At 52.4% G+C, this 14,208-nt stretch overlaps 10 protein-coding genes across 10 annotated transcripts; 4 read left to right on the top strand and 6 right to left on the bottom strand.

Annotated features, from left to right (window-relative positions):
• Positions 1-428: 428 nt before the first annotated feature.
• On the top strand, positions 429-1,157 carry M409DRAFT_25127 (uncharacterized protein; the record flags this gene model as incomplete). The annotated part of the gene is made up of 1 exon (XM_033807552.1): positions 429-1,157. One exon carries the CDS (start codon positions 429-431, stop codon positions 1,155-1,157), a length of 729 nt encoding a protein of 242 aa, XP_033665623.1.
• Positions 1,158-1,272: 115 nt separating this feature from the next.
• On the bottom strand, positions 1,273-2,401 carry M409DRAFT_56540 (polysaccharide lyase family 1 protein; the record flags this gene model as incomplete). Its single annotated transcript, XM_033813320.1, has 4 exons — positions 1,273-1,616; positions 1,671-1,825; positions 1,881-2,222; positions 2,271-2,401. The coding sequence occupies 4 exons, from the start codon at positions 2,399-2,401 to the stop codon at positions 1,273-1,275; spliced, it is 972 nt and encodes a 323-aa protein (XP_033665624.1).
• A 612-nt stretch (positions 2,402-3,013) lies between these two features.
• On the bottom strand, positions 3,014-4,813 carry M409DRAFT_37046 (uncharacterized protein; the record flags this gene model as incomplete). The annotated part of the gene is made up of 1 exon (XM_033810662.1): positions 3,014-4,813. One exon carries the CDS (start codon positions 4,811-4,813, stop codon positions 3,014-3,016), a length of 1,800 nt encoding a protein of 599 aa, XP_033665625.1.
• Positions 4,814-5,344: 531 nt separating this feature from the next.
• On the top strand, positions 5,345-6,527 carry M409DRAFT_67831 (uncharacterized protein; the record flags this gene model as incomplete). The annotated part of the gene is made up of 3 exons (XM_033817573.1): positions 5,345-5,401; positions 5,464-5,675; positions 5,726-6,527. The coding sequence occupies 3 exons, from the start codon at positions 5,345-5,347 to the stop codon at positions 6,525-6,527; spliced, it is 1,071 nt and encodes a 356-aa protein (XP_033665626.1).
• Positions 6,528-6,615: 88 nt separating this feature from the next.
• M409DRAFT_67832 (uncharacterized protein) lies at positions 6,616-7,323 on the bottom strand (the record flags this gene model as incomplete). Its single annotated transcript, XM_033817574.1, has 1 exon — positions 6,616-7,323. The coding sequence occupies one exon, from the start codon at positions 7,321-7,323 to the stop codon at positions 6,616-6,618; it is 708 nt and encodes a 235-aa protein (XP_033665627.1).
• A 316-nt stretch (positions 7,324-7,639) lies between these two features.
• M409DRAFT_25132 (uncharacterized protein) lies at positions 7,640-8,026 on the top strand (the record flags this gene model as incomplete). Its single annotated transcript, XM_033807553.1, has 2 exons — positions 7,640-7,794; positions 7,846-8,026. 2 exons carry the CDS (start codon positions 7,640-7,642, stop codon positions 8,024-8,026), a joined length of 336 nt encoding a protein of 111 aa, XP_033665628.1.
• Positions 8,027-8,114: 88 nt separating this feature from the next.
• Positions 8,115-9,068, bottom strand: M409DRAFT_25133 (uncharacterized protein; the record flags this gene model as incomplete). Its single annotated transcript, XM_033807554.1, has 1 exon — positions 8,115-9,068. The coding sequence occupies one exon, from the start codon at positions 9,066-9,068 to the stop codon at positions 8,115-8,117; it is 954 nt and encodes a 317-aa protein (XP_033665629.1).
• Positions 9,069-9,396: 328 nt separating this feature from the next.
• Positions 9,397-10,417, top strand: M409DRAFT_25134 (uncharacterized protein; the record flags this gene model as incomplete). Its single annotated transcript, XM_033807555.1, has 4 exons — positions 9,397-9,826; positions 9,897-10,039; positions 10,091-10,348; positions 10,403-10,417. The coding sequence occupies 4 exons, from the start codon at positions 9,397-9,399 to the stop codon at positions 10,415-10,417; spliced, it is 846 nt and encodes a 281-aa protein (XP_033665630.1).
• Positions 10,418-10,548: 131 nt separating this feature from the next.
• M409DRAFT_25135 (uncharacterized protein) lies at positions 10,549-12,288 on the bottom strand (the record flags this gene model as incomplete). The annotated part of the gene is made up of 1 exon (XM_033807556.1): positions 10,549-12,288. The coding sequence occupies one exon, from the start codon at positions 12,286-12,288 to the stop codon at positions 10,549-10,551; it is 1,740 nt and encodes a 579-aa protein (XP_033665631.1).
• Positions 12,289-12,592: 304 nt separating this feature from the next.
• Positions 12,593-13,824, bottom strand: M409DRAFT_25136 (uncharacterized protein; the record flags this gene model as incomplete). Its single annotated transcript, XM_033807557.1, has 3 exons — positions 12,593-12,982; positions 13,047-13,211; positions 13,276-13,824. The coding sequence occupies 3 exons, from the start codon at positions 13,822-13,824 to the stop codon at positions 12,593-12,595; spliced, it is 1,104 nt and encodes a 367-aa protein (XP_033665632.1).
• Positions 13,825-14,208: the final 384 nt, after the last annotated feature.

The following is a 14,208-nucleotide window of genomic DNA, read 5'->3' on the forward strand; positions in this document are numbered from 1 at the left end:
GTAGCTCATTCGCAGAAGATTCCCGGAGCGGGAAAATCTAGCGCATCCAGAGTTCAAGAACGACGGGAAACAAGCAAATAGTGATCATATTTTACCAACGGGTCAGCCGCTTGGCAGACACGTCATGAGTACACGAACGGAGCTGCGAGTATTAAAGTTGTCCTAGCTGTCATCACTGTCACTTGGGTGTTCCTATGTATCTTTCAGCCGGCTTGATTCTGTTCTAGCGGTTCCCGAACTAGGAAATAAACAAATCCTTCTGAGCCTTAGGAAAAGAGCTGTATACCAGACCGGATCGACGGAAGATTCACCGCCGACCGAAAAGGCAACACCGCTGGGCAGAATATCCTTGGCCAATTGAGGTATAATTTAGCCCGCCTGCAGCTCCTGAGTTCCACTCTAAAGTCTACATCAACCCTCACGTCACGATGCCAGCGAAGCCAACAATTCTGTTCGTCCCTGGAGCATGGCATACCGAGTTCCATGTGAGACCAGTTCTCCCGTATCTCGATAAGCTTGGTTACGAAGTCAAAGTCCTGCTGCTGGCGAACCTAGGCGATCACAATGGTGCAGAAACAAAGCCTGGATTACATGACAGTGTCGAGAAGGTCTTCGAAGCTATGCGCGCTGAAGCAGAGTCAGGAAGAGATTTCGTCGTTCAGGGCCATAGTGCCGGTGGCCTCGTCAGCGCGATGGCAGTCAACAAGTTTCTCCCATCGGCGACCGCAGAGGAGAAGTCTAGACTGAAGCGGGTGATCTTCCTCGCCGCCTTCATCAGAACGAGCAAACATATTATCAGTCATTGGCATCATATGGATTTCAAGAAAGGGTTGTCGTGGCCTCTGAGGCCGGAACAGGTTTTCTACAACGATATGTCAATCGAAGATTCCAAGCCTTTCTGTGAAGCCTTGCTGCCGATTACGCTTACGCCACGCCCAGATGAGATTGATTCGTTATGGCATGAGATCCCGCGGACGTTCATCGTTGCGTCGAAAGATGAAGCTTTGCTTCCGTACAAGCAGAGAGAGGAAGCCGAAGAGCAAGGCTTTGACATATTTGAGCTTGATTCGGGACATTGTCCTTTTATCAGTCAACCGGAGAATTTCGCAAATGTTCTGAATGGAATCATACAACAGGGATTGGAAGCAAAAGCGTAGCAGAAGGTGGCGAGGATTCCTTGCATGGAACGTAGAAGGTACATTGCAAACTGTCAATAGATGTACAAAGCTTCTTGCCAACCAGGGCGGATCAGTTCCGACAGATGCATCAGATTTAGCCGAGAGTAAGGGTGTTGCCAGCAGTGCCAACAACAGCAGCCTTAACATTGCCGCTGCCCAGCAGAGTGTACTCGTACGGAACGCTGGTGAGAGTGCCCTCTGGAGCAGTCTGTTCGCCCGCACCCCAAACAATGTCGTTGGCAATGGCGGAGCCAGTCTCATCGCTGTCCTTGCTGGTGATGGGGTACTTGACGCCTTCGAAAACGGTACTCTCAACGAGGACCTGAGCGCCCATGCGGGTGTTGACACCAGTGTCGCCGCCGTCGAAGTAGTTGTTGAAGATGTGGGCAGTACCGAATCGGACGGATGGGAGACGGCTGTTGACGTTTGACCAGTAGTCTGGGAAAGAAGTCAGTGAATGGCCCATGTTCAGGAGGGAAACTGAGTACATACTGTTGGCGTAGGTGACGGTCAAGTGGCCAGTGTCCTCATCAGCGTTGCTGTCGCTGTGGCCGACGAGAGAGACCTTGTAGTGGTCGTGGAAGTAGATATTCGAAAGCGTGACGTAGTCGGCGGCGTGGGTAACATCAAGCAGGCCGTCGTAGTAGCTGGATAAAATGGTCAGATATTGCAAAGCTGCAGTGGAAAGGACTCTAGACTCACTCCTTGCCATGGTCCATGTCGGAGCTCAAGTCCACATGATCGATCCAGACGTTGGTGCTCTTCTGGATGCCAATAGCATCACCAGTTTCGGCCAGGACCTTGCTGATGGCAAGGTTGCGAACGATGACGTTGGAAACATCCTTGATGTACAGAGCGACACCCTCAAGCCCTGAGCTGGAATCGACGCCGAGGATGGACTTGTCGCTAGCGACACGTATCTTGGCAGCGCCGCTGATGATGCCCTTGACATAGATGACAGCAGCACCGTCGGCCTCAGCGGCAGCGGTGAGGCCAGCGAGGGAAGAGACGGTAGTCGATGCGCCTGCGGCACCACCAGTCGTGCTGTGAACTGTTAGCAGACGCCCGAACTCATGCCGTGAATGTACTCACCCTCCGTTCAGGGAGGCGTAACCGACTGGGCCATCGGAAGTCGTGTTCTGTCTGCGAAACTTGGGCGCAGCAGGAAGAGCAGAAGCGATAGAAGTAAGCGCCGCCAGGGCGAGAGTGAAGCTGGACTTCATATTGTCAAATGAATGTGATGGGGAATGGAAAAGAGTGACTTTCTGGGTTGGAAGACTGATGAGGATGAGACTACAATGGAAGGAACGTCGAATACTTTTAACCACAGTGCCAAGAAGTGAAGGCCCACTGCGTCGTTCCACAGTCTTTGATCACATTCGTTACCTTGAACCATTATGGTATGGAACGCCCAGCTGCGATCATCTAGAAAGGCCTTCGACGGACATTTGTCCATATTGTGCGTCAACGTGGAACCAAATGGGCAAGATTCCTTTGCTAGTCTCTGGCCTGTGTTCCAGACAAGTCTGCTGAATGTATTGGATAGATGAAAGTGTGGCTGAATGTAGTGGTTCAAACCTCGGAGAAATAGGCGGTCTAATATAGCTCGCACATGGCTAGCAGGGGCCTGTTCGTTCCCAGGTTCTTGGCAGTGTTTCGAGTGTATCGCTTCCAGGCCCGCTTATTCACTCATCATCGCAAGCGACCCACAACGAGATGTCGTGCTGATCCTGAGATTTGAACATCTACGGCGAGATCTCGTTTGCCGTGCGGCATTCGAAGCCGTCTCGGCACTTTGCAATGATCGCTTCACCGACCGATTGCCGGCTGGGCCGTTACTGATTGAATCGTTGTGGCACCGGCATATCTTTCTTCCCGATGAATCTGATCCATTGAGTATCGTCCTCAAACTCGTCGGTCAAACCAGGCTCTGGTCGTTGCTTGGGATCGAACTCGCCAACGACACCGACAACGCCGACTCGTTCCTTGTATTGCAGCCATAGCTTATGCAACTCTTCGAAGAGCTCAGGATTCTTGTCTCGCAGATCCGTAACTTCACCTGGGTCGGCAATGATGTCGTAGAGCTGCCACTTCTGTGGCCCTTTGGGCTTTGGTACAAAGGTGATCTTGTATCTCCCACGTCGCAAACCGCCTGATCCTGCCATCTCCCAGCCGTGGGCGGTATCCTCTGGATGGACAGCATAGAAAGAAGTTCCCGCAGTTGTACCGGGAGGACGGATATCTGGATTCGACAAGAACGTTATCAAGCTTCGAGCATTTGGATCAAGACCGTGGACATTACGTCCATGGTACTGCGCACCTGGATGACGAACGCCGGCCTCCTCAAGAAACGTAGGCACCAAATCGAGCACCGTGCAGAAGGCGTCGGTGATTGAAGCGTCATGTCGTTGGTGTCCATTCTTTGGACCTTTGAGCACCAGAGGGACTCGACAACCGCCTTCGGTTGCGAACATCTTGTGCAGTCTGGAAGGCGACGTTGCGGCTTGTGCCCATCGCGTTCCGTACCAAACGAACGAATTGGGTCTTCCGATGTTCTCTAGCGTGTTGACATAGTATTTGTTGATGTGTTCCATCATTGTTTGACCGACGATGGGTCGAGCTTCAAAGCTGGCGCCTTCGGCACCGTTGTCACTCATGAACAAGATGTAAGTGTTGTCATACTCGCCGGTTTCCTGAAGGTGATTGATGACTCTGCCGATATTTTCGTCCATTCTAGAGACCATTCCAGCATACGTCTCCATTGCACGAGCCGATTTCGCTTGTTCTTCAGGCGTTAACTGATCCCATTCCGGCTGTTCGCCTGGGACAGCAACGACCTCGTGAGCGACCACATCCTCTGGAATCAAACCCAGCTTGCGCAAATACTCGAGGCGTTCCAGGCGCAAAGCTGCCGGTCCGTCTTGGTACCTCCCATGATAAGGCTTCACGGATTCTTCTGGTGCTTGAAGTGGCCAGTGTGGTGCAGTGAACGGCAGATACGCAAAGAATGGCTTCTGCCTCTCGACATCTGAGCGTTCAGACAGAATTTCGATCATCTTAGAGGCATAGTAGTCCGAAGAATAGAAGTCTTCTGGAACCCGAACATGCTCTCCATTCTGAACATGAGGTGCGGTATTCACATCCATAAAGCCATAGCTGATATTTGGATCTTCGTATGTTGGCTCCCAGGCATAGTGATTGCAGGCACCCTGAAGCATAGCGAAACTTTTCTGGAAGCCCTTCTTGTCTGGGAAATGTCTCCTTCTCAAGCCGAGGTGCCATTTACCGGACATGCAGGTGAAGTAACCAGCATCGCTCAGCAGCTGCGGCAACGTCACGATCTTGTCGTTCAGATAGCCTTCGTGACCTGGTGCGCCTTGATGTGCTGGTGACATTCGTACAAGCTCCGCTAGCTGCCCAAGTCCAGTGAGATGATGTTCTACTCCAGATAGGAGCATTGATCTTGTTGGCGAGCATGCTGCCGCTACGTGGAAAGACGTAAACCGCAGACTGTTCTGCTCTGCTGCGAGCAAATCGATGTTTGGCGTCTTGATTTCGGAGCCGTAGCAACCAATATCACTGAATCCGAGATCATCCGCTAGGATGATGAGGAAGTTTGGTCGACTCTTGGACATGATTGATTCTAGGTAACGTCGACCTGGAGACGCAGACGGATTGTGTTTGCTTTTTGAGCCTTCGACAAGAAACTCAATAGTTTCAATGCATTCGCCATGGCCACGCGTCTGGTTTTATGTCGTGCTGTCGCTTCGACGTTCCGTCAGACGGAATGGAAGGAGGAGTATCCGAGAGGGATGGAACGTTTTTAACTTGGCTGCGGCAAGCATCGCCAGGAAATCCCAGCCACCCGCATTTTGGGACGTGTCGCGTAGAGACACACTCCACCGAGTCCCTATCACCGTGTCAACACTACCCATTATTGACGTCTAAAACCCAGAAGTATGACTTTGGTCTCGGCGATTGAAGAAGGCGGGCCTTTGCCCTCGGCCAACACTGAACCGAAGACGTAGCCCGATCTCGGGCCTCGTAGGCGAAAGCTGACGATTCGGTACCTGCATCTGATATGCCACAGCGAGGTATAGAAGGAGGTAGGTCGGCTATCTCTCTCAATACGCAGGTAGCTGTGAAAGCGCTCAGGCAGAGCTGTCATGGCTGAAGCAACAGTGCCTACGTATACCATCATCCAAGCCGATGGCTTGTACCCAGTAGGTCCAGCTTTCGAGAGCACAACCAACCATCGAGACATGGTCTGACGAAGCTACTCCAGGACGATTCAATAGAGCAAGAAATCTTCGCCCCGCGAAACGGTCAGAACTACAAGCTCGACTTCCTCTCCACGAGCCTATGGCCCACAGGCACGCCCGAGTCGAAGCCGTGGTCCGATATACCCGAAGACGTAAGAAGCAGAATAGACGGCATCATGGTGCTCAAGATTGGCTTTACGGAGCAAGATGTGGAACTCTTCCCCAATCTGAAGGTGTGAGTTGCGTATACCAATGCTTGGATAACAAGCGCTGAGGAGAGGACAGCATTGTACGCATGGGCGTTGGATACGATCGCCTTGATCGGGTTGCGTTGGCCAAAAAGAACGTCACGGTTTGCAATGTGCCTGACTATGGCACGGCTGAGATCGCGGACCATGCAATTGGATTGATGCTGGCCATGCGGCGTGGGATTCTCATACACAACGAGCGTCAACGTGCCACGCCTCCTGCACCTTGGATGCCGATTGAAACTCCTCTCCTCGCTCGCTTGCAAAGATCTACGTACGGAGTGCTGGGTCTGGGCCGCATTGGCACCGCAGCTGCTTTACGGGCAAAGGCATTCGGCTTTAAAGTGCTTTTCTACGATCCTTACCTGGGGAACGGAGTAGACAAATCCTTGGACATCGAAAGAACCAAGGATATCAAGGAGCTGTTTCAAAGGAGCTCAGTGCTGAGCTTTCACTGCCCTTGTACCCGCGAAACCAGGGGCATGATCGACTACTCCCTCCTATCACTGTTGCCGAAAGGTGCCGTTATAGTTAACACAGCCCGAGGAGAAATCTTGAATCTGGATGGTGTCGAGAGATGTCTGAAAGAAGACATCATTGCAGGAGCGGCTCTGGACGTTTTACCGGAAGAGCCCATACCCGAGGATCGAGTACATCCTCTTATACAAGCGTATCGTAACAAGGAGCCGTGGCTGGAAGGGAGAATGGTTCTGACTTGTCACACCGCTTTCTACAGCCCAGAAAGCTTTGTCGATATCAGGGTCAAGAGCTGTGAAACAATGCGAGATGTTCTCATTGACTGGGGGAACAGCAATATTATTACGCCAGACATGGAGTAATTGCAAACTTGCCGCCAGAATCAGCGCTTTCACCGTCTTCTGCATACGTTGAATTACCAGACTGCTAATACCACTTATAGCCCAGCATCTAGTCCTTCACCTTCAGATTTTCCGGCGTGTCCTCCTGATGTCGCCAGTCCGCCGCCCGGAACTCTGGCAAGTTCCTAATCGTCTCGAAGACGTTCATCACCTTCGGGAACTTCGCCATATCAACCTCCCACCTCAGTGCATTTTCAATCGCCGGCACCAAGCACACATCAGCCAGCGATACCTCATCACCGACCGAATATTTCCCCGCGGTATCTCGCAAAATCTTCTCGTATGCCGCCAGCGGCCGCTCCATGTACTCGCGAAACCACTCCTGATTCGTAACTCCAAGCCCATTCACCCTTTTGAGGATCCTCAGGTTCGTAGGCGGCTGGATATCGCAAGCCACGATATTCACCAATTCCCGGACACGAGCTCGTTGGAATGGATCCGATGGTAACAGCGATCTCTTTGAAGGGACTGCTTCTTCCAAGAACTCCAAGATTGCAACGGACTGCGAGATGGTCGCTACAGTCTTCCCGGAAGCATTCCTGACCTGGAGGGCGGGCACGAGGCCATTCGGATTGACCTCGTCAAGATATGGCTGGGCTTGCTGTTCGCCTTTAAGAAGATTGACATAGTGGTATGACAGTGGTGTGCCCTTTAGCTGACAAGCTGTTCGGACACGACAGGAGCAAGATGAACGGAAGTAAGTATATAGGACAAGCTCGCCTTCGAAAGGGGCAGCTAAAGTCGTTTCAAGACTCATGGTTGTGGGCGCAGGATTCGTATGGACAAAGAAGCAAACGTACACAGCACGTCTGCTCTGACTACATCTTCATTAAGGGTACCTCGTACCTCCAGTACGTACTGTCCGCTGTGCGGAGAGGTGAGGTCCAAGGCGGAACGGCTGTGGTCTTGTCCCCCTTGTGAGCGAGGAGGCGAGCGGCACAAGTTCCGCTTATTCCGCGATTCGGCTATCCACGGCTGTTGCTTGCGAGACTGCTTTGGGTCTGTATAGTTTGCTGAAGATGTACAGATAAGATGCGGAAAGCCACACAAAAGCGTGATCTTTGCGGACTATAATGCTATCGAACTGGGCAAGACAATACAGAGCTGTACAAAAGCGCTCATTGGGGTATCAACCTTGGGACTCGCTCAACTTCTACCTAGTTCCGTCACCTCCTCGTTGCATTGTCAATGCTCAGCGTCCGCATAATGTATTGCATGGCCTGCTCTGGTGCGTACGAAGGATTCTGTGTGATGAATTGCCGGACTAACCATGCCACAGCTTGAGAATGCATCATTGGATTCTGGCCGCCGATCGCATTGCGGTACAGGTCACCCCAATACCTGGCCCGGCGAAGTTCGTCGGCTCGAGTATTGCTACTCTCTCCCCGCTGTTGTTCGCGCAAGGCTCTGACTTCGTCTGCTCTATCTTGGCGAGAGCGGCTTTGGTCTTCTTTGGCTAGGTTGATGTTAATGTTGAACCCAAAGAGAGCAAGATATGGACCTACCCTTCTCTGGGTCGCGCTTCCAGAACCGCACCTCTATAGCCTCCTATCGAATAAACTGGTGGCCCAGAATCAGGTCGAATCCAGGAATTTCAGACACATAGCACGATTTCTGGTAGCTCTTTCCTCCAGTCCACCAACGCAGGTCTATGGAGTACTTTGGTTCGACAGGCCGGCCCCCGGGGCCGCGCAAGCTATCCTTTCTCTTGACCGGCTGTAGATGACGCCCTAATGAGGCACTGCGTATGGAAGTCGCTGAAACAAAGTTGCCTTCAGCCGCGGCATCATACTTGCCGTTTGTTGTTCGTCCGTTGATCTCAACCGAGAACTCTGCTCCGCCATCATCTGCGACAGCTGGACCGGAGGGATACCGAGGAGTCGAAGAGTCCGCTGCAGCTGATTTTGCTGCCGTGGCGCTTGGCACGCTTATGTCTGGAGGTGTTGATGGACGCGGGGTTGGATAATAGGGCCTGACATTGGTGTCGCTGGGTACAAAGCTCTGTTGACCTAACCACGGTCGTGGATATAGTTGCGGCGAACTGCTCAGTGAGTACATGACATTTGGGATACTACTAGAATCACTCAATCGGAGCTGTTGCATCTGTTGGTCTAAGGCAGGCATGTTTCTTGCCGGATCGTATCGTGGGGCTTCGATTCGAGGCCTATTGGGTACACTGTACTCCTCTGCTCGTCTTGCTGTATCCCGGGTCTCGTCGTTGCTCTCATTCTCGGCCTCCTCTTCTGATTCACTACTGTCACCACTGCTACCGTCGTGCTTTTGTTCGGACCCGGAGTCTTCGCGCGGCGTATTTCGTTCTTCGCAGTGGTATCCCACGCCGCTTTGTGTCGAGGTACATCGACCTCGGAACGTTTGAAGGTCTTCGAATGGTCTGCCCGTTCCAAATAAAACGAGCCTATCGCGCCCAGAATCGTAGTAGAACCAAGCACCCGACTCGTCTAGAAGCCACTGGACGTTTGGCTGGGCACGGGAAAGCGGCATGTTGGAGCGGTCTTGTTGCATGGCGGGCAATGACGGTGGCTGTGTTTATTTCTCCAGAATGTCTCAGCACAGGGGAGGTTTCGTTTGACAAGCGGTTCTCAGAGTGGTGCTGACGTGCTCAGGTAGTCTCGTCCCCAGCCTGACCTGGTGTTGACAGCTCATTGCGCATGAAGCTGCCCAAATGATCAGGCGTCCACTTGCAGCAGACTGCATGATGCATAGCTGAGCTGCCTCATCATCTGAAGTTGTCTGCCACGCCACAGCTCCATCTTCACTGCATGCGTTCAAGTATCTTCTGGATATACACCAACAGAGACTCGGTCCAGCGATGGCACAATCTACCGGCTATCATCAGCTTGCGGATTTGATGGGTCCGTACGCGGAAGCAGCCATCTTCCGGAGATTTGGGCCACTGGCGATGCTAAGCCTGCTCAGCCTTCAAGCAGAACTCGTCGAGCTGGATGCAGAATTTCGAAAGATCTGTCAGGAAGATGACCAGTCCGTCAACGAGGCGGACAAGAATTTCTCCAAATACTTTCGAGCTCTGCGCAGGTCGGAGGAAGGTGGAACTGCCCACCAGTACGAGAAGCTGATGGAGATTAGGAGCAAGCTCAATGAATACTGTGCTCACGCTCTATTCACGAATTCGAGCCACGCCGGACTGACTAACATCAACAGACTCTGCTCTGCTTCAAGCAGCGCAAATATCAAAGCTTGGGCATCCAACTCGGTCGGAACTAGACTTCTTGAGAAAGTGGGTATCAGGTTCCAAGCAAGGCGGTGATTTCCTCTAAGCTGCCGAATTCTTCACTTGGGACACGGTACTAGACGCAGATATCTTCGGGAAAAGACGTCTAGACCGCGATCTGGTCAGCCTCTACGCTCGGCCAAGTGAACAAGATCTAGCCTCTGAGTCTGTCACCACTCACTTGCTCACGTGGTTCCACAAGTTGTGGGGTTCGAAGAGCTCGGTGAGACCAGAACCGCGTCTTGTGCAAGTGTCGAAGCTGACAAGTTGCCAGGCCAGGAAGCAGAGCAAGGGGATTGACCCACTCAGCGGAGCTATGGACTACAACAAAGAGACCCTGTTGCGCCTGAACACTATTCTCATCAGCGTGATCTCGGCGGCAATGCCAGTTCTGTCGATAATTGCGCTCTACTACATCAAAAGCACCATTGAGAGGATTGGTGCTTTGGTAGTCATTTACCACGGTATTCGCCCTGGCACTTGCGATTTTCACCAATGCACGGCGACTGGAGATCTTCGCAACAACTTCAACGTAAGTAAACGATGACTCTTGCATCTGGAGATGGTGGCTGACGCAGGTGGATAGTTTTGCTGCCGTTGAAGTCGTGTTCATCGGAACGACGCTCCAAAATAATTAAAGCTCTGTCTGCAACAGCGCTCAATGCATCAGATCAAACGCAAGACACGGCCGCGACAATGATGCCACCAAGAACTTGCACACCTCTTCGCTTCCTAAGTATCGGTATGCTTGAGGTCGAACTTGACCAGCAAAGTTCCATGCGTCTCCCTCCCCTTCAGGTCCAGAAGTCTGACGAAAGACCATCCGCTCGCAACACACAGCAGCCGGACTGCTGCAACGGCAAAGACTGGGTTTCGCGCGAACTTGTCATCGCTCTTGATTAGGATCCTCAGGAAAGAAAGCTCATTCTCATCATACTCCCACTCCAGTGTTTCATTCCAGAAGGGATCGGTATTAGGTGGGTTCTCTCCTTTGTGTAGCATGCCAATTTTGTGCTGTTTGTATGCTTCTGTCTTACGCTTAGGTGGCTCGTCTGCGATGTCGTCAGGGTGTACCAACGTGCAGGTCACATATGGGCGAATCTCGTCCGCCTCACGATCTTGTGGTAAGGACAGGTCTGTTGCGCCTGCGATGTGGAGACTCAGCTTCGTCTTCCTGCCTGTACTGAGTTTGCCAGATCCACCAGCACGAAGCGCTGCAGGCTTCAACACATATCCATCTGAGCCGGCGAACAAAGCTTCGTTGAGCTGCATACTATGGTCGAATGTTTGCCAGTTCAATGCGCAAATCTGTGCTCCAACTCCCCAAAATGGCACGGGATTGAGATTCTTGGACGAGATGCGGGTGCCCTTGGGGTACACTCTCATCAAGTGCTGCGAGTTGTGTTTGCTGACCTTGTCGCTCGCAGTCGGCAGGAGGCCGAGTAGACCCGACTCAGACACATTGATGAGATGGTGGTGAGGCCCGTCTTGAAGCTGACTTTCAAACCAGGAGTGGTTGTTGGGCTTTACAGACTGCGCATACACGCCTAGCTCTGCAAGCTCTGGTATGATTCCCTCATCCGGAGCCTGCTTCTTCTGCTCTCGCCAAGCTTTGTGGTCTTGCCGAACCTGCTCATCTTCGTCCTCATCCGAGCTTGATTCCGAGTCCGGCTCGTTCGGCAGATGATACTCCACAATGACAGCAATCTTCGATCCCAATTCTGCCAGTGTGACGTGCTCTCCGGTATCTTGTTGCTCACTGGTGCCTTTGTCTCGTATTGGCTTGCTCAGAAGTCTATCGCCCCAGACTTCTCGCATGATTTGTACCAGCCTCAGCTGACCATGACTGTCGCAGTGATTCTCCAAGGACAAAAGAATAGGCGCGGCACGGTATCCTGTGTCCAGCTTTGGCTGTGACGCCTCGAAGTCAACGACATCGCGGATAGCTTCACAGACGTTTCTGAATGGAATATGAGACGCCAAAGTGTAGCCATGGGTGACTTTTGGTTCGTCCTTGTGCTCAGCATTGTCCCAAGCGTCAATCTCCACGCATCGAGAGCCGGTCTTGAGGGCAGTGTCATATGCCACAGCTGAGGAAGTTCCATATAGCTGATGGGCCAGCAAGTAGGTGTTATGACTTGAGCTGATGAAGTACTCCGTCAAAGGATGTGAACGATCAGTGAGAGCTCGTGGTATGTCCACATGCGGCTTGTCCAGAAACTCCTTGAGAACATGCGTGGTCCGATCCGAGTCCAGCTCGACATCTTCACGGCTGAGGATATTCTCATCGACTAGAAACTTCTTGATCGCATGGCTGACCCGCAGCTGCTCTTTAGTGATCTTTGTTTGGCGAGCAGCGTGTCCTCCGCCGGCAATCGTGTCCGCTTCAATCTTCTCGCCGAGGTCCTCATCATCAACCTTGGCCTTGCCAAAGGGATTGAGCTTGGAGAGCTTTGATGTGATGCCAGACATGGTCACGCGACACTGATGTAGAGAGGAAGTGAGCTGGCGTAGGACGACATGAGGTTGGTCAGTGAGCCAAGAATAGCCCACGTCAGCGCGGCAAGTCGAGCCGAATGAGTTGTGGAAGGCCTCAGGCAGAAAGAACGAGCCCCTTTTCAGCCTTCCCATCCGTGGAACGTATATGTGTCGACCTTCTCCACAATTAGTCTTAGCACACCGAGCGAAATTAGCCTTGTAAAGTCCTGAATCTTCCGTTTATACAGGTATTGCATCACGTAAAAGCACTTCTTCTCAAACCAATATTCCTACATCCCTATGCCTCGTCTTCCACGGGTCCAACCTCAACAATCGCACTCGGCTGATAAAACACCGCACTCACAACATCCACAAAAACCGTAATCCTCTTAACCTCCAACCTCCCCAACTCCCCCTCCCCATAATGCTGAATCAAAAACCACGGAATCCCCCAAATACTATTGATCCCCAGCAGCGGCGCGAGCCCCTCCATGTCGGGGGTGAAGACTTTGCCTGGCCAGACGGGTGCGCGGCCGAGACTAGGTTCGGCTTCGTCGGGCCATTGTTGTTTGAGGGCGCGGGCGATGACTTGTTGCGTGGGCTCGTTGACGATGTTGTGTTTGGCGATGGCGCGGAGGGCGGGGCGTTGGGTGGGTGTGGTGTATTTCTTCCACATGAGCCACCAGAACTTGAGGGAAAGTCAGCTACTTCGTGCATCATAGATTGCATGGGTGGTGTTGTTTTGCACTTACATCGGACATCTGGAAGAGATCTGGCTGTCTCATCGTGTCAGGATCCCAGTCCCTGCCCTTCGAGGTCTGCTCGTCTTTGATCATGATCTGTGGATTCCAATTCCACTCTGCGATGATGACGCCTCTGCCTGGATACAGCTTGTTCTCGTACACGGCATTGGTTGGCTGTGAAAACTCGTCAGTATCCTGCAGTATTAGAGAGACGACGTAATCCCGTGACAGAACCTACCGGATAGCCAACCTCCCTCCGACTCCCATCAGGCAGCGTAACCTCCTGATCCGGATGCTGGCCCTTATGCTCAAACTTCACCACCTTATTCTCATTCGTCCAATCATCATCCCCAAACGGCCCCACGATATCCGAGAATCCAGGGCTTCTCTCGCCGCCGTAGAGAGTAGTCGTCGTCTCGATCCAGCCCCATTCTTTCAAAGCATCGTAATCGTTCCACTTGCTGGTCCCGAGACTTCCAGCGGCCGATGGGTCTTTCATCCAGCATTTCAGGAGCCTCCCCTTGTCGGTAGCTCGGTTGTATACTTCGTCCGAGGCTGATGGGATTGGTCTGAGGTTGGGAGCCCGTGAGACCACTCCATCGGTGCTGTTGGGGTTGCTGTTGAACAGTGAGAGTGCATGTCGCCGTCCGAGTATCGGTACCGCCAGGGCATCTCCTTGCAACTGCTTCTTCGAGTAAAGATCTGGGGTAGTGAAGAGGGTCAAGAAGACGAAGAGAACCAGAATGGCGACACCTGCGACTCGAGACCAACTCATAGAATAGGCCATTCTGACGCGCCGGTGGTACGAACGTGACACCCGAAGCAGAAGTATCAGGTGTCGTCGCTCAGGTGAATTGGCGATACCTGCAGCTATCCGTCGTTACTGTATCCTGGAGTCTGGTGTAATGTCCAATATGGCTGATGGTTGTGTAATGTTTGACGAAAAGGATCAAAGACGATCGGGCTTGTGCGAGATCAAAAGCTGTCGCAGGTCTTGCAGAAAGACATAGACCATGTTCAGGGCCCACCGCTCAAGACGGACGGCACAGAAATCATGTGATCCATCAAGCATGTGAGCCATGAGACCGAACACAGCATGTGTCGGGAGGCTTGCTGAACAGACCTGTGGTGTCATGGAAGGCCGAGAGATTCGCCCAAGGTATGTAGCCCT

This window comes from Zasmidium cellare (assembly GCF_010093935.1).
Source record: "Zasmidium cellare ATCC 36951 unplaced genomic scaffold M409scaffold_25, whole genome shotgun sequence".
Classification (NCBI taxonomy): domain Eukaryota; kingdom Fungi; phylum Ascomycota; class Dothideomycetes; order Mycosphaerellales; family Mycosphaerellaceae; genus Zasmidium; species Zasmidium cellare.